At 52.1% G+C, this 22,561-nt stretch overlaps 1 protein-coding gene and 1 long non-coding RNA gene across 2 annotated transcripts in view; one reads left to right on the forward strand and one right to left on the reverse strand.

Moving 5' to 3' along the window:
* Nucleotides 1-22,561, forward strand: part of LOC122915934 — a 34,848-nt gene that overhangs the window by 1,695 nt on the left and 10,592 nt on the right. The window contains exon 2 of the long non-coding RNA XR_006386107.1: nucleotides 25-203. This is a non-coding gene — a long non-coding RNA (uncharacterized LOC122915934). The remainder of the gene's footprint in view (nucleotides 1-24; nucleotides 204-22,561) is intronic.
* LOC122915933 (neuroendocrine secretory protein 55) lies at nucleotides 7,789-8,982 on the reverse strand. Its single transcript, XM_044262749.1, has one exon. The coding sequence runs from the start codon at nucleotides 8,568-8,570 to the stop codon at nucleotides 7,827-7,829; it is 744 nt and encodes a 247-aa protein (XP_044118684.1). The 5' UTR covers nucleotides 8,571-8,982; the 3' UTR covers nucleotides 7,789-7,826.

The following is a 22,561-nucleotide window of genomic DNA, read 5'->3' on the forward strand; positions in this document are numbered from 1 at the left end:
TTTTTTTTTTTTCTTTTTCTGTAGGGATTGGCCACCAGAGTCTGAAAACCCCAGATCACTTATGTGAAGGGGTTCAAAGCTGAAACCGTGACGGAACAGAGTGGGATGAGACACCTCAGAAGTGCGGCCAGATGTTTGAGGAACTGGCTGACACGGGAGGCAGCTGGTGTGCCCAGCCCCAGGGACCCGAGGAGTCCGGTGCGGTAAGCGTTGGGGGCGGCCGCGGCCGCGGGTGGGCTGACTGGGGCCACTGTGGTTGGTGGGGCTGTCTGGTGAGCCTTCTGGCTCAAGACAGAAATGTGGCCTTGCCCTGGATGGAGCTGGCCAGCTACACGTGGTGGTGGGCAGCCGAGTCCAGACCGCTAGTTCTGGATGGATTTCTTGACTCAGGGAAAGAGGTCACTATCTGATAGGAATAAGCAGGAACAAGGAAGGAAAGCTGGTAAACGAGTTCGCACAGATCACAAAGAGGAAGGCGAGAGAGGCTCGTCCGGGTGCCTGAGAGAACAGAGAGCTGGGGCGAAGGACGGAAGCTGTGTGCCAGGGTCTGGGCCCTGTTCCCGCAGGGTGTGCGGTGAGCGAGTGTGTATCCATCAGAGAAGGAGAGGCTTGGCTATCAACATCCCGGCGAAGGGTTCTGGGAAGTGTATCCTCAGCTACTTAAAAAGACAGATTTTCTACACTCGATGAGTTAAGGAAGGAACAGCAAACACCGCTCACGTTTCAGTTAAACTGCATTTCGGAGGCAAGTCAGCCTGTTCACCACAGGGCCCAGGTCCCTCGGATGGAGTAATGGGTGGGCAAGCGAGCAACCCCCAGCGGGAAGAACGCATCCTTCACTGTTGCCTCTCTGGGCGGCACCGCTGGCATCTGCAAGGACCTTTGGTCCCCTTCCTGGGCGACCCTGTGTGGCGCCCTAGGCTTCCCAAACTCAGTCTTCCTGCTCTGGTTGACACCTCCCCGCTGGCACACGGGGGATTCTTATAAGTTCGGATGCTTATATTGGGGGATTCTGACTCGTTGCCGAAAGCACAAGCACATCCAGGTTTTAAGGAGCTGCCTGTCAACTTTCCTTCTTAGTTCGTCCCTGTATCCGTGAAAGGGAAAGCAAAGCAGACAGGGAAGGAGGTGCTTGAGAGGGAAAGGAGCAGAAACTAAGAAAAAGATCCTTTGTCAGCGGTGGGATTTCCTCCCAGCTTACGGCTTGGGGCTGGGGGTGGGGTGGCGCTTGCAGAGGGGTGGTCTCTGAGGACCACCTCCGTCCCTGTTGTCAGTGGCTTTTTTTCCAGTGAGGAAAAGGAGAATCTTTTCGCCAGTGGTGAGGGAAAAAAAAAAAAGGCAGAAAGGAGAAAACCTGGGGAAGAGAATTGAGGCACCTATTCCATTTCTCAACCTCCCAGTGACAAATGCTTTTTGAGTGCTGACTGAGTAGCCATAAGACTTTGAAGCTGTTCAGTTAATTACTGTTCAATTAAGACTTGCTGTGCCCATCCTTTACCTCCCCGCATCTCCTCTGCCAGCCGTGGCCGGTGGAGGCAGCAGCAGCCTGCTGTCTGCTGAAGGGTCTGCGTGACCAGGCTGTTCCGACAAATGCCAGCTCGAGAGAAAATGCCTCAAATGGAGGTTAGGAGCAGGTGCAGGGCTGATATTAAAGATAGTCGGAACCAGACTTAGGAGAATACTCAAGGTGCTCAGATTAAAATTAGCCCTGAGCTGGAGCCCCAGGGGCCAAGGGTCTCCTGTCAGGAATTCAGACCCCCTCGTTCAGCTCAAGAGCTAAACTCCGCAGCCCTCAACTTGGAAGGGCTCCCCGTCTCTGCTGCAGCCAGACACACGACTGTCCTCGGACCACCCGTGCTGGTACGGCAGGTCCACACGTTCTTGGCAGTCACCTGAACTGGGCTCCTTTTCCGGGCTCGGTCATGATGCAGCAGAGAGGGGAGGGGAGGGGAGAAGTGGTCATTCCAGAAAAGATGAACAGTGCCCCGGGCAGGGAGGCTGAGAGGGGTAAAAGTGGGGGCTGGGAGGTCATGAGGGAAACCCTGAGGTAAATATGGCTTTAGTGGAAGCTCTGTCTAAAAAATGTCAGTAACCGCGGTGGGGATTCCAGGCCCTGTGATTCGACTGTAAGGGGAATAGCATATTTCCTGTTTGCGCCTGGCCTCCATTTCCCAGAGCCCATCGGAATGGAGATAGCAGTGGAAGCCAGGGTGCTCAGAACCGACTCTTGCCTGGGGGGAGGAGAAACGGGTCATCTTCAGCTGGTGGCAGTCCTCAGCCAGTTCGAGACGTGGGGCCTCTCCCTGAGCCAAAATCCAAGATTCAGCATTTGAACTCAAAAACAAGATTTCCTGGGTTTTAAATCTTTTTCATTTGGTCAAAACAATTGAGGCATGAGTACAAAAACCCCACTGCACCTAGAAAATTGACATTTCTGGCCAGGTCTGTAGAGCCCGTCAGAGGGAAAGTGACCGCCCTCGTGCCTCTGCTGCAATCCCAGGGGAGGGGGCGGGTCCTCCACCACTAGGGGTGGCTCCGAGAAGTGCTCTTCCTGACGTTGCTTCCGCTGCCACCAAACTGTTGAAGACAGCGGTGAAGTCTCTCCTTACTTCTTCCTCCAACTCTTCCTACCCCTATGGATGGGCTCTGTGACTCCCTATCTCCAAATCTTACCTTCTGTTCCTTCCCTAGTGTTCTTGTCATTGTCTTCCAGGTTGTTCTGTGATCCACGGCCCCAAACCTTCCTGCACATATGGACACCCCTTTCCATCTGTACACACAGCTTAGTGGTAGCCCGGCGTTTCTGATAGCTGCGGCCCCTGTTAATTTGCAGCATGCTCACCCTAAAATAAGCTCATAGAATAAAAATAGGCCATGTCCACAGGCGAAGCCAGGAAGGCAGCCTCCCCAATTCTACCTTGCAGCAGGGACTTTGCTGACCGGGGGGGTGGGGGGTGGGGGGGGTGCTGTGGCGCCAGCTCCTCTTGGATGTCCTGCCGTGACTGGCTGAGCCCTGTCAACAGGTGACAGTGGCTCTGCACTGCAGACTCTTGGCCTTGGAGAGAACTAAGTCACTAGGCTGCTCCCTCTGGCTCCTCTTGCTCTGACTTAGCTGGGTACCAGCACCAGGATCGGTGCCAGGGATGGGGAGTGGGGTGTGTGAGAAAAAAAAAGGGGGGGGAAACCAAACATTAGTAAAATAAAAAACAAAAATGGGATGTCAAATCATTAATTTGACTTTTTTTTTTTTAAAAAAAAAAAAAAAACATTGTGTTTAAATCCCAGGCATTTGCAACAGGGGCAGATTGGTTTAGGGGGAAATGCAAAAAACAAACAAAAAACCCCCAAACACCTTAGCTATTAAAAGGCCTTGCAATATAGAAACAGACACCCAATAGATCTCTCTAACTGTGGTATTAAAATTGCATGGGAGAGGAGCAATTAAGGGGAAAAAAAAGTCTGAAAAAGCTCCCAGGAGGGAAGGATAATAACAAACACCAAGCCAGAGGAGACCGGGTTACCCTAACTAGCTGCAGCCTCTGAGCCATGTTTGTGGGCTGGGCCTAACCAGGACACTCCTAAGTGCTACCGAAGACTGTATCCAACACCCGTGGTCAGCTGGCCGGCGCTGCTGCCCGCTGCTCTCTCCCAGAGCCTTGGCATCAGCAGGCTGCCGGGTGCTCAGTGTGGGGCTGGCCCTGGGCCGCCCACTCCCACTAGCAAAAGCTTGTTTCCACACACAAAGATCAGGGAGCAGGTGAGGGAGAGCAGCACACAAGACAACGCTGCACATGTGCTCTGAAGGACAGCCCCCCTTTTTTCCCCTCAGGCTAGTAACAAGACACTGGGGTTCTTCTGTATTCTCTAACTTGCCTTTTTAAACCTTTTTTTTTTGCCACCCATTCAAAAACAGACTGGATAAAATCAAAATCAGAGCAACACAAAACAGATTTCTTCACAACTGATGCTTTTTATTTGATCAGTCTTGCACATTTCTTGGCCCCCATAGTGTTAAAATCATGGATAGAGTCAAATTGGGCAACCCTGGGCTTCCATGAACCTGCAGTGCATTTGGAGCTGAAGGGGACGCTAGGAACACACTACATTTTCCACGTGAAGAAACCGAGGGAGGCAATGAGGTGCTGGGTCTGACCCAAGGCCGCTGGGTGGGCCTAGGCCTAGAAGATTCTTAGGTCTTGCCGTCCATCCCTGGGGTGTCCCGATTTAGGAAACAGCCGTTAGCATAAAAACCCTGCAGCGCAGACGAGGAATTCCATCCCTCATCCTGGAACATGGGGATTAAAGATGTAATTTGAGGATTTCATCCCCTTTGCTGGGCGGTTTCTATCTAAGAGAAGGGCAGCCTTGTGCTGCCGTATGACGTCACTCAGCTCTGGAAACTTAATTTGATTTTAGTGATTTGTTTTTTGTTATAGGTCACCTTTCTGTTAAGATACATACTTTCCCCAACACCACGGTTTCTGCTCAGTTTCCCCTCAACAGTCTCCTTCTGGGTAAGGAGCAGTGATGACACGGGTAAATTAAGTAAGATCCATTCAGGTAGTTAAAACAAAGGAAAACTCATTCTTACCCACACTGAAGTTTCAGCTTCCTCGTGAGATCTTCTGTCCCAGCTGCTAAAAGTGAGGACTAATAGAGTAAAGGGTTGTGAGGAGTTCTGGGGGGGTGCCGGCGGGGGGGGGGGCTCTAGCCCATTAAAGAAACATCCTCTTAAAACAGTTCCAAACTGTAAAATTCCCAGTTCTTGAATTCTGATAAACATAAGTTTTGTTTGCCAAACTTCAGAAGTAAACCTACGCCAGCTGGTTGACAGCACACACTATCTGAACACTGCTATGACTTTCCAAGTCAAAAAAATTGAGTTACAAGAGGGTCTTTGTCCAAGAAAAAGCACATTTCCAGTAAGTAAATGATTGATGTAGTAAAGGAAAACCCTAAATGCCAGAGCATACCATCACCCTTAACCAGCGTTACTCCCCTGTTCCCTATCCATGTGAGATACACAACCAGCTAGTAATTCACTTCTGGGGGCAACTAGAAGGTCTGGGTTTTCTGGGCAAATTTCCTCACCAGACACACCCCACCCAAATTGAAAGGGCAAGTGATCCCATTCAAATGCTAAACCCAATTTAGCAGGGTGAAACAAAGGGCCAGTTTGGAGACTAGGGAGTTGGGAATGCTCGGCAGAATTTGCCAGAAATGCCTGGGGTGGGGGAGGGAGGCATGGAGCGCCAGTGTCTCAGGTAGAAAGAGGGTCTGAAGTGTCTGCACAGCAAAACCCCTTCCTCGGGTGGGTGCGGAACGCCTCCTAGGAGTTCCACATATTCCTCAGTAGTTCTGTGTAGTCCCTAATGGCTTTTCCATCCTGGAATGGGGCGGAGGGAGGGGGTTATAGGGGGTGGAGGTGGGGAGGGAGCCGATTGGGGGAGGGGCTGTGTGGGTGGGCAACAGGCTTTCACAGTCAGAGGCAGTTTATACAGAAGAGTGTGTCTGAAAGAGGGCAAACTACTTGTGTGTTCCTACATGGGGGCCACCCCCTCCCCAGTAATGAGGTGGGTGTAGTGCTCACAATTAAGAAAGCAAGCCTCCCGATATGCAGGCTTCTGGTTAAAAACAGACCAAGACTGGCCTGAAAAGTGTGTGCTTAGGCACTGAGGACTTCTTTAAACACTTATTCTTCCTGCAACAAAGCAACATGCTAATTTCTCTGATGAAAAACCTCGCTCTGCAGGAAAAGGGGGTCCCCAGACTACCCAGTCTGGGAAGAGGACTCCCAACACCAAATCAAGCCAACCCAAACCCTGGCTTCTGTTGCACACTCACTAGACACATTTTACTTGGTGAACTCAGGCTGCTAAGACATTACCAGAGGAAAAACAACACAATGCCACAGAAAGGAACCCCAGCATCTCTGCTGACACAGAGCAGAAACTGCAACTTTGGGGAGCTCATCTCACTTAGGCAGTCTCACACATTAAGCCAAAGGCAGGGCACGCCTGGCCCTTCTGCAGGTCCTCCGCAGCCTCCAGCCTTCGGACACCTGCCCCCTGCCCAAGGAAGCCCCCTGCTCACAAGTGCCTTCCCAGCACTTCCTAGTTAAGACCATAAACGCGACCAACAGTCAGTAGTCAGCGCCGCACCCGGCAGAGCTGTGTTCCAGGGCGCCGAGGCGCCCTTCGTAGGGGAGAGACGGGGAAGGAAGACCATGGACAGTGTTCTTTCTGTCTTCCCTTTTTCTTAAGAGTCTATAAACCCGACCGATCTTTTCATTTGAAGCCTCAGAACGCGTCGCCCCCCCTTCGGCCCCCAACTTCATGATCATCAGACTAGCTCAAACCGGCGCAAATCAAGACGCGCGCGCACCAAGAACAAATCAGTTTCCATATTGGATGGGGTTTTGTAACATATATTTCACTTTCTCAGTCTTTCTCCAGGGTTGGCGAGTAAGGCACACTTTATGCTCCGAAGATGCGTTACCGGACTGCAGCCGTTTTTGTCCTCTGGCAACAGGGTGGTTTCACCTCCCGGTTACAGATTCCAAACTTAGCTCCACCCGAGCGGAAAATGGCGGGTGCGCCGCCTCCCCTCCCTGAGGCTGCCCAAGCCGCCGGCCCCTGCCCCCTTTCGACCGACCCAAGGACGCAAGTCCAATCAGACACCTTTCCCCAGCTCGGCGGAGCCGCGCTCTTTGGGGACTCTGTAGAATATCCTGATGAAAGACGCGATCCCCTCTCCAGCCCCGTTTCTTGTGCCGCTTTATCTTTCCGCTCGGCACTGCCTTGCGGCCCTCTTAACCCCACTCTTCCATCCCCAGGGCCTTGCGCAGACAGCCCCAGACCTCTCCGGCCAAGCTGCACCCAGCCCCGTCGCCAGATCAACTGCGCCAAAACCTTAGCGATGCCCCGACGTGACCAAGCTCGTGCCACCAACTCTGGGATCCTGTAGGGGTACCCCCTAAGACCCCGTACCTTCTCTGCCAGCCCTCCAAGTACGCGTAACTCGTGGGGAACCGCCGGCCAGCCTGGAGAGGTCGGCTCTGGAGCGCGCGGGCAGGTGCGCACGCTCTTTGCGGCGCGCTTGGCCCCGTGCGCGCCCGGAGGCGAGTGGCGGCGGCCAGGACTGGCGCACAGGGGCGGGGAGCCCTGGCGCCGAGGTCCCACGGCTCCAAATTGGCAGCGTTAGGACCTGGGCTCCGGGCTCCCAGCGCCTTAAAGCGCCGCGCGCGACTTTTCCCGGAGCCGGCAGTCTCCGGACTTCTCGCCCAATCCCAGTGTGATTACTTTTCGCATATTGCAACAGTGTCGCTACAGCGCGGCCGCTCTCGCAGGTGAAAGTTGGCGCGTGCACTTAAGAACTACGTTTCGGGCGCCTGCCAAGGCCAACTGGTTTGAGACTAGTGTTTAAGAGGAAAAAAAGCATGTAAAACAAGTGACTTACCCGTGCCTTTTGGGTGTGCAGCTCGAAACCTGGGGCGCGCCGGGGGTTCAGTCGCGCGTCCTGGACACCAGCGCGGAGACCTCAGGCTGTCTCCAGCCGGGCGCGCGGAGCGCCCCGCCGTCCAACAAGCCTTTGGCCACCTGGGCGCTGCCGGCGTCCTCCCAGCGTCCTGGGGAGCCTTCCCCGACTCGCCCTGGCCCCCAGCCTCCCCGCTCAGGCTAGCTGAGCCCACTGTCCTCCCGCATTCCTCCTAACCTGCCTTTCCTTCTCCCTCCCTCCCTCCCGCGGCTCCCACACCGACCCCGGTTTGGCGGCGGGCAACTAACCTGAATCAAAGAAAACAAGGAGAATCTGGACGGCGTCCTCCATTAGTGACGCCGGATGGGGATGGGTCCCCTTTTGGAAGGAGACTCCGGGGATGGGTCGCGGCGGGTGGGCTTCTTCGGCTTGCAGCGGCGCTGCTGCTTCTTCTCCTTTGGCTCCTCGGATTCTTCGGGGTCCCTCGGATCCTTGTCCTCGGGCTTGGGCTCGGGCTCCTCCCCCTGTCTGGGGTTCTGGGGCTCCTGAGTGCTGGGCTGCGCGCGACTCGGGGAGGCGTCGGGGCTCCGCAATCTCAGAGCGTTCAGACGCTCGGTGAGAGATTGGCCGAAGGTGGTGTGCTTTGGCACCACGGGGCCGCGCTCGTCTTCTGGCTCTGTCTCGGGCTCAGTGGCGGGGGCGGTCTCAGGCTCGGTCTCGAAGTCGGTCTCGGATTCGATTTCAGACTCGGTCTCGGTCTCGGTCTCAGATTCGTAGTCAAACTCTTCCTCGTACTCTAGGCACTCGGGGAGGGACAGCTCGAGGTCTCCCTCTTCGTGCTCGTGGTCAGATTCGGGGGGCTCGGGGAACACCTGGGCGGCGGAGCGGTGGTGGGCGTTAAGGAAGCTCCGGCGCTGCTGGGCGGCCGCGCGCTGCTGGGCGCGGGCGTTGGAGGTGGCAAGGGCGCGGAGGAGCGCGATGGAGCAGGAGAGCCAGAGGAGCGCGGTGGCTGCCCGGCGGCCGATGGGTGGGCACAGATCGTTGTAGTTGTGGCGAGCTCGGCGCCACTGCTGAGCCCGGGACCTACGATCCATTCTCTTAGGCGCACACCGAGAAGACCACCCGCCCTCTGGCTCTGCAGAGAGCGGCTCCGATGCGCATTGGCTGCTAGAGCCGAAAAAGGTGCACCCCACGAGGGTGAGAAGCTGGGTCCGGAGGTCCCAGCCCCACCTCGGTGTGGGGGGAAAAGGGGAAGCACCTACCTACCTGACCGCTCAACTTTCTAAAGCTCCGCGCCCCTGCTTGCCTGTCCGAGCAAGAAGAAGGGATGGGGAAAAAAGGAGAAAAAGTCTCCCTCCGCCTCGGCTCCTCTCTCTAAGTCTCAGACTCTGCAGTCTAAGACCCGGGAGAGGTGCCTCCGCTGGTCCTCTCGCCTGGGAGAGGAAAGAGGAGACTGAGGTGGGGAGGGACGCGGCGGAGAGGTTCTGCAAAGTTGCGCGCCCGGACTTCTGCCGGGCATGTGCAGTAAGGAGGCGGGGGCGCCTCCCCGCGAGCTGCGCGGTGGCGCCGAGCCCGTGGCGCAGACCCTAGTGGGCCGGCAGGTGGCAGGAGGGAACCTTGTTTGAAAGGATTTGGGCGAAGCGAGGGGCGGGGGGTCTGGCGGGTGCCAAGGACCAAAACAAGTGAGCGAGGTAGCCACAGGTTAGGGTACTTGGGCAGCTGGGCATGGTTCTCCATGGGGTCCATACCCCTCCCCAACTCCTGGGTAATCGGTAAAATGCAGCTAAAAACCAGACCGCAAAATTGCAGATACTCGGCGGAACGAAACAAGGGGTCTGTGCATGGGTATTAGTGATCAGCCTCGGGCGATTTCCAAGGGCTTAATAGTTTGAGGATGGTAACCTCAGGCAGTCATTAATCATGAAACCACCTTTGGCAGATCTGTTATAGTGACTGTTATTAGAGCGTTTCCAAAAAGTACCCCTCTACCCGCCCCCCTGCTCCGTCATCTCAATTGGCTAATTACCTCATGGACAAATAAGCGTCTTTCCCAGGAGGATCCCCACAGACAGGGTGATGGTTTGCAAGTCCACAACCCATCAGTGCACTGCCATGCCGTAAGCTCGCGCCCAGGACATGTGCTGGAAAGAAGCCTCGGATTAGCTGGAACCACCGGTTCAGGGGAGTCTTTGCTGCGCGGATGTTCAGTGCGTACAGCCCCGTTCTCTGCCTCTGTGGGGCGCTGCAGGCCGGCTCGCTATCCAGGCATTCTTACGGGGTACCCCTTGGAGCTCTTTCATTTCATACACGGATAGGTTTTCAACAAAGCTAATTCATTGAGGGGATGTTTATTGAGTGCCTAGCGTGTGCCAAGCTCTGTTCCAGGTGCTGAAGGTAAAGTTAAAAAGGCAAAAAAACAGCAACCCGCAACATTAAGGAAAGCCTGTTAAAGGCTAATCTGTTAATTAGAGCATTAAATCACTCAGAATCCCCCCTTGCCCACCAGTATTTAATCCACCTTGAATTCGCCATGAGAAAACTATTGGGTCAATCAGAGCATTGAAGTTAGGTGTTGTGGCTAGACACCCCTCGACTTGGAGGCCAGAAGGTTGGAGGAAATTCTTACATCTCTTTCTCAGCCCTGGAAAATCAAGTGAGCTCCATGTCCCCCTGAAGGGGGATCCCTGGGTGATCTTTTTTTGGAAAAGTGTGCCCCTTGGGGAGCTCTTGTGTTCCATCTGTAACCAGACTGCTGTTTCTGGTTGTGCGTGATGCCTTCCTGGTTAAAGTACTGGGTGCCTCTTTCGTCAAAGTGGCGGCAAGTCCAAGGGTAGTGTGATTCAGAGCCACACCATCTTCCTAGAGTCCTCAGACGTGTCAACGAAGTTCTCCGCTTGGGACGCATGGGTTTTTTTGTTTTTGTTTTTGGTTTGGGTCTTTGAGTCAATATGGGGGAATATTGGAGAGGCATGACCTCTTGTAATTCTACTTTCCCTTTTGAGGTCGTCCACCAGGCTTTCCCTCCTGGTACTCCCTTCTTGGTGGCTAATGAGTCACGTGCCTGCAGCTGCCACTCAGCATAGTGGAGCTGGTCCTCATGCCTTCAACACCGTGCCCACGTATAGCGGTCACATCCCGAGTGTAGACCTTAGCAAGCTTCTAGCAACCGCCTTTGCCGTGTTGAGGGTTTTTTTTTGTTTCTGCATCTTGGCTGTGGACGTTCTTGAATGTTCTTGGCTTCTTGGCTGTGTCCATCTTTTGTCTTGTGTTCTTTGAGTTCCTTTGCAGTATTAAAATACTGATGGGTCTAATAAAGTGGAATTGATTTGGCAAACCCCATAAAAGGACAAGTGTCTGTTTTCTAGTATTGCCCGGCTTGTTGCAGAGACACTGAGAGGGTTTTACTACATCACAAGTGCCTGCTTCCAGTCATCACGGGGATATTAGTATGGGACACTGAACGGGCTGTTTGCAGCTGCGCATCTCAAATCCTTATCTCTCAGCCCCCATCCAGGAGGAACATCTCTAAAGGTTTTGCCCACATCGACCCCCCTGCTTTATTTCTTTCAATTAGCACAGCCCCACTAACGGTGCGTGGAACATAAAGACATCGTTCAGGTGATTTTTCAAGGCACACTGGGAAAAAAAAATCAGGACTATGTGGGTGCTGGTGAATGCCCTTTCGATGGAGACGAACACCGGCTCTCAGCAACGAAGTGGATTATGATTCTTGAGTCTTCGTAAGAAAGCGCTAGGTTTTGCAGAAGGAGTGCTTTATGCTTATAATGGAGATGGCAGCCCCGAGCTGATCCGCTAATATAGATACACTGAGATTGCCTGCATTATTAACAAATGTGCATTACATAATATGTATTTTTGGACTAGATTCTGCATTAGTAATGCACTTTCTTTGCAAGATGCATTTTAATCAGCAAATGAACATTTAACAAAACACTGCATCTTAGAGCCCTAGTTCTGTATAGTTACAAATACATTCTGGTGCACATTCCACGCAGGCTCCGGGAGGAGCAGCAGGACCACGCTGAAATACTGCTCCGTCTCGCACTTAGGGCCGAGGTCGAGCAAATGGATCTGTGCAGAAAATGCTGTTTAAAATGCATTACGTGCACGACTTTAAAAAATGCTTGCTGCAGAGTGAATTTCAAAAAGGAGCAAGCGGGTGATGAACGACCTCAGGTTGTCAGCGGCAGAGGAACAAGGGGCTCTGTCTGTCTGCCGGTCCATAAAGTGTGGTCTTCTGTCACCTTCGGGCTCCGCTGGAGGGAGGCTCCGGAACCTGTTGGACGGGAAAGTGGGGTTCCCGTTCATCAGAGCATCATACAATAAGGTTCTGATTGGGATGAATTGTGGAGAATTTTGTCTTCAGGCCCTTCAAGGACTGTCCTGTGGAACAGGCAGTGAGATGTATTTAACGTGGCTCCAGAGGGCAAGATTCTAACCTATGGGTAGTAGTTACAACAGGCAGATTTCAGCTCAACCCAAGGAAGAACATTCTAGCAATTAGGGCTCTGAAATGGAATGGCTGTCAGGAGGCAGTTGGCTCTTTGTCAGAAGCGGCGTTAAATCAAAGGACAGATGAGCACATACTGGAGATGTTTTCCGTGGGACTCATGAGCTGGGCAGAGCTGGAACTCGATGCGCGCCAAAATTCTTTTCAACTCGGATCCCGATGCCGTGAGAGGCATTTGGAGACCTTGGAAGAGGGGCTGGGGGCTCTACTGATGGACGTGCCCTTCCGACTCTGCTTCTATTTTAGAAGCATTTGAAAGTGCAGGCAGCTCAGTGACAGGAAGGAATGTTCGGGTGGCAGTTTCAGGACATGAGCAAACAGGTGTATGCCTAGGGAACCGGCAGGGCTGGGGTGCGTGGCTTTCCTAATCGGGCTCCGAGGCGCTTTCCTCCACGGCTTTCTTGTTGGAGCAAAGAAAATCGTCAAATCTGTCTGTTCATTCTGTTGGTCCTCTGCCTCCCCTCCCAGAAATTAGGAATGAACTTGGCTGTTTGGCAATAGGGAGTCGAGTGACTTTCCGTGAGCAGGACGCTGCCCTGGACCCTGGGGGGCTGCGGGGTGGTCACTGAGTCACTGAGAACGTACCACAGCTCACCCTCCAACGTGTGTGTCAGAGTAAGGTGCCCCCGGATTCGAAAAAGCAGACTGCCAACGGTGCCGAATGATACAGACTGCCAACGGTGCCGAATGATACAGACCGCCGACAGTGCCGAATGATAAGACGTTGCGCGAGGCCCCCGAGCCGCCAAGGGCAGCGGGTGACTGCGCACAAGCAGAGGGGAAGCCCGTCTGCTGGGTTTCAAAAAGGTGGTCCCCCCGCTCCCCAGGTCGAACTTTGGAGATTTTCTTGCTTTTTAAAAGTTCAGGAGAGGATTGCTTCCCATCCCATCTATTCGGGTGAGCCCATACTGTACATGGCCTGTGCTGGGTGCTGGGCGGGGAGACCGAGATGAATCACGCTGAGTTCTCAAAAGGCTTGACAGTTGTCATGGGTCCCACAGACACCAACAGAGTTTCCAAGGGGAGAGGCGAGATAAAAGATTGGTTCTCCTCTGCCAGGTGAATGGATATAATCATTCTTGAATGTGATTTTTTGGACAGTCATTGGAAAGGACTGTTTTTTCAAGATGGAGAGCTTTTCAAACTTTCTTTTGGGTAGAAATGAATTCAGGGAGTTTGAAGTGTTCCCCACCCCTGACTGTGGCAATCGGCCAGAAAATCTCCCCCCCACTGAGAATTTGGCATTGCCCACACCCCCCAGGAGGTCTGGGCGCAGTATGGAAGCGCGTGGCTCATTTCTCCGGGGCGCTATTTCACTCTTGCTCAGACAGCACTGAAAGCAGTCGGCTCTGACCAGTGGCAGTAGTGACAACCCCAAGCTCCCGGTTTTGTGGTTTGGGGGGAATGCCATCCAGAGCTAAGGCAAATGATGGGGTGAAATAATCTTTTTGACACGGCTGTATTCTGCCCAGGCCATCACTGGGATTATAATGCTCTATTCGTGTCCTTGGTTTTTAAGCGGAGACAGGCTCAGAAGTGAACCAGCTTCCCGTGTACAGAGCTGTTAGGAGTTGTCCTCTCAGGAATGGCCTTTCTCTCCCTGAGATTTGTGCATTCCCAGGGTTGGCCCATCCATCCAGCAGCCATTTACCTCTCCACCTGCCTGCCCGCCTCTACCACGGGGCACTCTCTGGGCTCCTCAGCCAACAGGGAATGTCTAGAAGCCCCTCAGTTAGGCAGAGTTTAAGCCTAGGTACCCGGGGCCCTTGTCGGGCGCGGTGCCGCCTTTTCTCCACCTCGGCTCTAGCTGTTGGCTTTCGTGTGGCCCCTGCTTTGCACTCTGGACTCTGGCCGTGGGCTTGGCTTTATCCTGTAGAAATCGGGACTGGGTTCTGTCCATCTGCTTGCCCCCAGCTTACACTTCAGCATGCCTGGCTCTTTCCCACGGCCGGCCGAGACAGCAGTGTCCTAGAGTGTCCAAGTCCGGGTGATGCCAGTGTCCGATGTCCCCACCCCCACGCACACCGGCTTCCCCCTGTAGCTGCTGGGCTGCTTGTCACAGAGGACTCCCCTCCGGGATTTAGCTACTTTCCTGCTCTCCACATCATCCCACCCTTCCTGCGGACTACCCGCACCGACAGAGAGCCTCAGAGCTGTTTTTCTCCCGTCCGCTGCGAATCTGACTCACCCCTGCAGATCTGGAGGGGGGAGTGAGCGAGCGAGCGAGCCACGCGCCCAGAGGGGAGAAACTCTTAGCAGTGTCATGGTTCAGGCACACGCTCCTAGAAACCCTTTCAGCTCAGCTCGGGCTCTTCAGAATATGATTAGACCAATTTTACATGTCTAGTCACTGAGGCTCTGGTAGATTGGGACTGTTTCTATATGTGCAGAGTGAAGTGGGGAATTGGGGCAATTATCTTCAGGCAAATGGCTCTGGGCTCTGTAATCAGTCGGTCCTGGTAACGGGGGAATCAGCCTCATTCACTGTAGCACTGCTTTGAGTTAAAGAGGATTCTAGGTATTTGTTATTTGATCTGGGCTTTGTTTTTCCAAAGGCGGTCTGGGGAAGCTGCATCCCGCGCTGCACAGGCGTGAGGGTGTGTCTCCCCCTTGGCAGCAGGACACTGCTGACCAGTCGGATGTGGGGGACAGTGACATGGGTCTGTACGTGAGCTGCAGTTCAACTGACCACCTCTGTTTCTGGTGGAGGCGGCTCTGGGTTCGCCTCTCTTTTTCTCCTCCCTCCTCCCTTCCTTGTGCCTAAGGATCTTGAGACATGGGCTGGGGGGTCGTCTCTGTGCCAGGACCATCCAGATTCCAACGGGGCCCACGGACGGACATGGACTGCGCATGCTTTATAAAACTAGGGGAGTAGCACAACAGAAATGAACAAAATCAGAAATGAAATGAGATGAAATTCATGAAATGAAAACTCGTCATCGGCTGGCCGTGGCTTTTCCCTCTTCCACTCATTGTTTTGGCTAAACATCATTGTAAATTGTGGGTTTTTCCCTTAGCTGGTCTAGAAATATGCTCACGAAACAGCCATTACTTCCCTCTCTTCACTCAGGGAGCAAGAGAAGACTCGTATTTTTCCAAAGCACAGAGGGCTGTTTTGGTTTGAGGCAAGTACAGACTAGAACAGTCCTTGCCATTAGGAAGCCAACCAGTGGATAACCAGGGTCGCATGGGGCCTGCCGGGAGACCCTGGGCACAAGATCCTGGCTAGGGAGCCCAGACGGAAGATTCTTGCCCGCCCATTTCCCATATCTCCCTCACCCACACTCGTGCTCAGAGTCCGGGAGCGAGAGGACCCGATCAATAAGCACCCAGCAAGGAAGTGATGGGCTGCAGCTGGCCGTGGGAGTATGCTGAGGAGGCACGAGGGGTTTCGTGTAGACCCTCGGAAGTCTTCGTCTCTGTCACTCTGACATTTCCTTGCTTAATTAGCCAAACCTAAAACTTCCTTTCCACATTTGAGATAAGAGGGTTTTGCAAAACATCTAGCCAGACTATTGTGGGATAATGTGGCTTGTGTTTTTTTTTTAATTACCGATAGCTACTTTTTCCTGCTCCATTTGTTAAACTGTAGCATCTTTCTCTAGTGTTTTACTGTGATTAGTTGACAGCCTTTATGATCACTGTTTCATACTGTGTTTTAAGATCTGCTGGGGCACATGCCTTCTTACAGGATATTATCTCAGAACCCTCTGATACTTTTGCCTATTTATTTTCCTATAGAATTTAAGAATCATTTTTATAAAGTTCTGTAATGACCTTGGTGATACTTTGATTGGAATTGCATTCAATCTATAAATTAAGTTGGGAAATACTGTCATCTTCCTTGTGTTTAGCCTTAAGCCCCAGTATGATCTCACTCTTCATTTCCTTGAGTTTCCACCTCTCCCATTAAGGATTTGTGTTTTCTTTATATAATTCTCATATATCATATGTAGAGTTTGAAATATGAAAATAGATCATGTGTTTCCCAAGTATTGTTACTTTTGTTGCTGTTGTGAATGGGCTCTCTTTTTTCATTATATTTGCAGGCTGTTTATTATGTGTTTATGGGAATGGTATTGATTTTGTGCATTTTTCTCATAGTTTGCGACTTCTAGAATTGCTTGGTTTATGAGGCAACCAGCAGACTGCTTAAGCAGTGAAGGTTGCAGAGAATTTTGTGGAAGGGATTCCTGCGTAAGGGAGAGAGGCAAATTAAGTCAGCTGTCGCCAAATGCCAATCCACGGTGAATTGAGAAAAATTAAAGACGATGTGGTGGGCTTTTCACCAGGCTCAAGTAATTCAGAGAAGGGACAAAGGGATGATTCTCTTTTTTTTTTTTTTTTTTAAGACTTTATTTTTAAGTGGTCTCTACTCCCAACATGAGGCTCCAACTTAACAGCCCGGAGATTAAGAGTTGCGCTCTCCACCGACCAAGCCAGCTGGGTGCCCCGGGGACTCTTCCCGATCGCAGAACCTACAGAAACTTCCCTCCTGTTAGCCTGTCAGCGGCACCTCTTTCTGAATCACAACAGATAGTAATTAGAGATTTTTGTTTTAAGGTTGTAGAGAGATAAAAATTTTGTTTTTATTCCATTTTAAAAAATGATTTTAGGGGCGCCTGGGTGGCTCAGTCATTAAGTGTCTGCTTTCGGCTCAGGTCATGATCCCGGGGTCCTGGGATCGAAGCCCATATTGGGCTCCCTGCTCAGTGGGGAGCCTGCTTCACCCTCTCTTGCTGTCTTTCTCTGTGTCAAATAAATAAATAAAATCTTAAAAAAATGAAATAAAATGATTTTACTGTTTATTTAATAAAAAAAAAGAAAGAAAGGAAAACAAGTTGGCAACCCGAGCTTGGCATCTCCCTCTTCTTTTGAGAGTGTGACATTGTCTGGAGTCTCTAAATCAGGAACTTCTTCCTCACGTCCTCTGGAGTGGTACAGTTTGTGATATTGGGTAATTCTGGGCTTCTCTTGATTCGGAAAGAAGTTTGGTTTATTCCTTAGTGTTCTGCTTAGTCTTCTGTGTTCTTCTGGTTAGCTGTGCCAGTCATCAGACCGATGTTTTATCTTCTCTCAACTTCTCGTCTTTTCACCCTCCCGTATGCCTCGCCATGCCCTCTGGCAGCGCGCAGCAGAGAAGAGCCCGGAACTCCTTTACTACACAGGGGAATGGGATGGAGGCATCCTCACTGTGTTTTCCTTTTTAAAGGGATTTTCTCTTAATGTCCTGTTCCTGGCAGTATTTAGGTGGCTTCTAAGGGGAAACAAGATGGCGTCTCCTGGGACGGACTCAACAGTGAGCCTGAGAAGGGTGAGAGGTGAGAAGCCCGAGTGGGACCAGATGGGCCTGGGTGTGCGTCTTGCATCCCTCTGTTTCATGGCTGCAGTGGCATTACCTGTCTGGATTTCTGTCTCCTCCAGTGCAAAAAAAGCTCTATCTAGGGTCCAAAAAACTCTGCCTTTCAGGGTTATGGAAAAGATCAAATGACGTAAGAAATAGAAAGTGCCTAGCAAGGATCTAGAACAGGCAAACTCTGAACTGGTCGTTTGACTGACGGTAGCTGTCAGTGATGGTGATGGTGATGGTGATGATGGTGATGATGGTGATGGTGATGATGGTGATGGTGGTGATGGTGATGATGATGGTGGTGATGATGATGGTGATGGTGGTGATGGTGATGATGGTGATGGTGGTGATGATGATGGTGGTGATGATGGTGGTGATGATGATGGTGGTGGTGATGATGGTGATGATGGTGATGATGGTGGTGGTGATGACGGTGATGGTGAGGACGGTGGTGGTGGTGGTGATGACGGTGGTGATGGTGATGGTCGTGGTGATGATGGTGGTGGTGGTGATGATGGTGATGGTGAGGACGGTGGTGGTGGTGGTGATGACGGTGGTGATGGTGATGGTGATGGTCGTGGTGATGATGGTGGTGGTGGTGATGATGGTGATGGTGATGGTGATGATGTTGGTGATGATGGTGGTGATGGTGATGACGGTGGTAGTGATGACGGTGGTGGTGGTGATGATGGTGATGATGTTGGTGATGATGCTGGTGATGTGCTAGTGATGACGGTGGTAATGGTGGTGATGATGGTAATGATGTAGGTGGAGATAACGGTGACAGCAGTGATAGCGATGGGTTTTGGCTATATAAATTGCCAGTTCTCTCTTAGTGGCTTCTTGATGAAGATCTTAGAAGCCATGGTTTGGTGTACAGAAGTACACTGAGCTCCTGCTGTGGGCCACGCACTGTACTAGGCACCAGGAGTACGTTGGGGAGCTAAATCCGACCCCGTCTCTCCACTCAGTGCATTCTGTAGGGGCTCTGGAAATAAGGAGTCATCACATTAAGGAGAGTCTCATTACCATCCAAGCTAAGGGCACTAGAAAAGAACCTTTTTTCTGAGCATCCAGCAGAGGAAGCTGCCCTCGATTTAGACATGTCAGGGACTACTTCCCTTGGACAGTGGTACGTGCACACTTGAGCTGTGAACTAAAGGATAGGCGTGTGGCGGGTAGTGGGGGTGGCGCAGTCCCCAGCGCAGGAGGAGCGGGCCCCGGGCCCTCTGCTGGAACGGACTGATTGCATTAGTGGAACTGGCAGAAGGTCAGCAGAGTCTGGGGTACAGAGTGAAGGGAGTCCGTGGGCTGGCCCAGGGCTGCTCTGTAGGGCCTCTGTGGGGACAAAATGCAACCTTGTGTCTTGAACGCCCTCAGGACAGTGGGGAGCCGTTGTCCTGGGGACTGGCAGGTGCCACCATCGAGCTGTTGAACAAATCCCTCTGGCCATGGGCAAGGGGGTAGAATTTGAAGGGAAGTCAGAGATGATGGGAGTAGTTGGGTCTTGGGCAGGTAGTTCTAGAAATCCATGACACTGGTGGCAGTGAGGATGGCCTTGGGAGGCATCTGGGCTGTCGAGGAGCAGGGCTTGGTGGCAGCATGGACTCGGGGAATGGGCCGTGTGAAGGAGGGAGGTCCTTTGCTTTCACTGAGCTGCAGAAAGGCTGGGGGTGGAGAGGGCACACGGGCAGCGGGCAGACCTTGACTTCTGCCAGGTTGAGGGAGGGGGTGACTTCTGTTGCTGACTCGCTGAGTTAGACGCTCCTTGCACGACCCGGGAGAAGGCAGAAGGGTGGGGGGAGGGGGCCTGTGGCCCAGTGGAGGGTTCTGGTGGCAGCTTTCCAGGAAAGGCTCCCCAAGCTGAGTTTCCAGCCAAAGTCGTTGTGGACTGAAGGCACTGGAGATGGAGTCCTCGCCCCTCTGGGTTCAGCGGAGGAGCCTGGGGCTCCAAGACGGGGAGGTCTGTTGGTTTGGGGCAAAAATCCTCGGGGACAGGAAATTCCGATCCTACTTGAGTCCCTTCACCCCACAGCGAACGCGTGTCTTCATGGAGAGACGGAATGTGCACTGAGGGCTCAGACGTCGGCCCGCCGGGTATCAGATCTATTTTTTGTCAACGTCCGAATGGGCAGCTCACAGCTTCACGTTCTTTTCTTCATCACTGTAGAACTGACATTCTGCCGGCTCCTTAGTAAAGAAGGAGCAAATCAAGAACTGGCTGGAGGTGGTTTGGAAGCTGAAAATAGAACTATACCATGCCCTCAGACCTGGCAGGGTCCCACGGCAGCCAGGAGGGACCTGGGCGAGGTTAAAGCTAAGAGCATCTGGTGACACTCTTTTTCTACCGATTATTCAAAAATCCAGCCAAGACCCAAAGTGCTGGTTATTGTTTAAAACTGGTCCCCAGGACATGGAGATTAGGTATAAGAAAGGCAAACCCATTTTTCTCAAGACCCTTGTTTAAGATGCCTGCTCTCTGAAACCTGTGATGACTCAGCAGCTTCGATCTTTACTTTAAAAAAAAAAAAAAAATGCAGCGTTTAATTATGTGTGGCATCCGTGAATTGGATACATTACATGAAAAGCCAGTAAAAAAAAATAAAAGAAAAAGAAAAAGTCTGCTTTAATGGCCCTCCAACAGCCACAGTCTCCATAGCCCACCTCTCAAAGTCTGAGGCTACCAACTTCACACAGAATGACCCGTTTTCATAGAAAAACCTCTTCCTTCCTTCTGAGCTCCATGTCCAGGGTGGAGCTCAATGCGGGGCTTGAATCCATGCCCTGAGATCAAGACCTGAACTGAGATCAAGGGTCTGATGTTTAACCGACAGAGCCACGCATGTGCCCCCCAAAAATCGTCTTTTTTTTAAAAACACGGGTAGTGTTGTGTCACTTTGCAACCTTGTTACCTGGCAGCATTATCTTGAAGACTCTTATGTGTTGGTTCACCTAAGATCTCCTTTGTTCTTTTCAATTGTCACCCCATCATCTGTGGCCCCAGCAGAAGACTGTCCGTAGTCTTTTCCCTACCAGTGTACCTTCTGGCTGTTTCTGCTTGGTCCCCTGTCCTGGCACACACTTCTGGTATGCATTTAGAAGGGTTTGTCCGGGGTCAGTCTTGAGTGAGGTCACAGGGAGACACAGCGCTTTGACTCAATTGCCCTTCAGTACAGGGCTACCGGTCTGTCCCCCAGGCAATGTGTGTCCCACCTTCTCACACTGCCTGGTTGCTCCGGCCAAGAGCGCAGGGCGCCAGTGGTGTGTCTGGACCCCTGCGAGTTGGGAGTCAGGCCCCAGCGCTGTTTCCCTGAGGGGCATGACCTTGGCTCTGACCAGTCAGCAAGAAACGTTCAACTTTAGTGAGATACATTTCTGAGACTTGCCACAAAGGGGGGAGGGGGGAGACTTCGCTGAGAGAAATTAGACCAGAGGCAGGCGGACGGGCTCTGCACTATTTCTTCAAGTTCTCATGAAGAGCACTGAGCCTTTGGAGACACAGCACTGGCGACCGGCTCTTGCTGGTGCCTCCTGGAGAACTCTGAGCGGTGGTCCGATCTTCTGATCACTCCGAACCGGCACGTTAGACCCCCTCTCCTAATCCCCCATCTAGACGTTTTAAGTTGGGAGTGGCCACAATCGAAAGAATGCTCTCGAGCCTTTGAGACTGGGGACCGAGTTGCCGGCCGGGGCTCCTCCCCGCCCTGCTCCTTGCAGACATGGACGGGTTAGTGCCGGTGTATAGCCAGGGTCACTGTATGATTCGTCACCCAGCTGGGATGTTTTTGAGTGTGAAAGGCCGCGTTAACTGGAGGGCATTCTGGGATGGTAGGGGTAAAGTAGGGCTTTCTTGCAGACCGGGGTGTATGGGCGTCGGAGCTCTTCCTTGACAGTAACAGGAACTTACTAATATGTAACACTGGAATTGAGTTTATAAAGAAAATTAGTGAAATAAGATGATTAACACGGCTGTTATTTTTAGCATCTTTAAAAGAGCAGCTTCCCATCTCTGACCAGTTTTAGAATAGACTTCTGTCTGAAGAGAGAAGGGTCCGCCCCAGGAGCCTGCTTCAATTGGGCGAGCTGCCTGCTGAGAGGGGGATGTGCCCACCTGTGCTTCCGGAGCCACTGCGGAAGCTTGAAGAAAAGAAACTGAGGAAACTTGGGAAAAAGAGAAGACGAACTTTTTCTGAGCCCTTCCTAGGGGTTCCTGACTAGAGAGTCGAGGTGCATGACCACTGGCTGTTGGGGACTTCCCTCCGCGTCAGTGGCGAGGATGCAGGGCTCCTCCCCTTCTCTTGCACACCAAGCTGTGGGGCCAGTGCACCCTTTCCAGCAGAATTGAGATTTTTGCTCAGACTTAAGTTATTTCCATACTAACTAGATGATTTTTGCCATATTCCCACACTATGGTGGTACTTAGTGGTTTTCTTTAAATCAACTTGCTGTATTTATGTAAATGAATTTAGTTTGAAAGAAAATTATACTATTGTTACTTGGCTTCTGGCTAAGAATTTTTTAAATACACAAGAAAATAAGTGCATAGCTCTTAAAATGGACAATGTTGGCCCTTGGCCCCTTGGGCGCCATCTTGGTTGGGGGCAGCGCTGTCCTCCCCCCAACAGACATGAGGGGCTATGTCTGTTCACCCCCCCCAGGAAAGTACTCGTCTGGACCCTAGAAAAGATGTCCTGACAGGTGGTCTTCCCGGGCTGTGTAGCGTATTCTCGTCTCCCTAACCAACAGATACTTACCATCAAGGGGGACACATTCGATTTTGACCCTGGGGTCTAGTGAGGCAACTCGTAGCTGAGGAGTGCTGGGAAGGATTCTGGTTCCAACCACCTGAAGCCTGGTGAGTTTGCACAGGACTAAATTACTTGGGGGATATTTTCTTTCCATGACATTTGCCTTCTAATAATAAATCGACAGATGTAGTTGTCTCGATCTGCCTTTACCATGACATTTGCCGTCACTTCACATGTTTTTGTTTGCAGACGCAGCCAAGAAACAGGCTTATCGGTGAGGCTTTAACCCGTGCCCTTGGCCCCCGGCAGAGCTCTGTCCCAGACAACAGGAGCGTGAGCTCGGCCACCTTCTACTTCCTGCTGGCACATCTTGCGTGGCCCGCCCACTCCCCCGTGAGCAGAGGACTCTCTTCTCATGCGGGTTTTTTCTAGGGATTGGGGTGGGGGGAGGTGGGT

The sequence above is a fragment of the Neovison vison genome, chromosome 8, assembly GCF_020171115.1.
Source record: "Neovison vison isolate M4711 chromosome 8, ASM_NN_V1, whole genome shotgun sequence".
NCBI classification, from domain to species: domain Eukaryota; kingdom Metazoa; phylum Chordata; class Mammalia; order Carnivora; family Mustelidae; genus Neogale; species Neogale vison.

Excerpts from the sequence above, each read along its gene's own strand:
- LOC122915933 (XM_044262749.1), bottom strand. The coding sequence starts at position 8,570 with ATGGATCGTAGGTCCCGGGCTCAGCAGTGGCGCCGAGCTCGCCACAAC.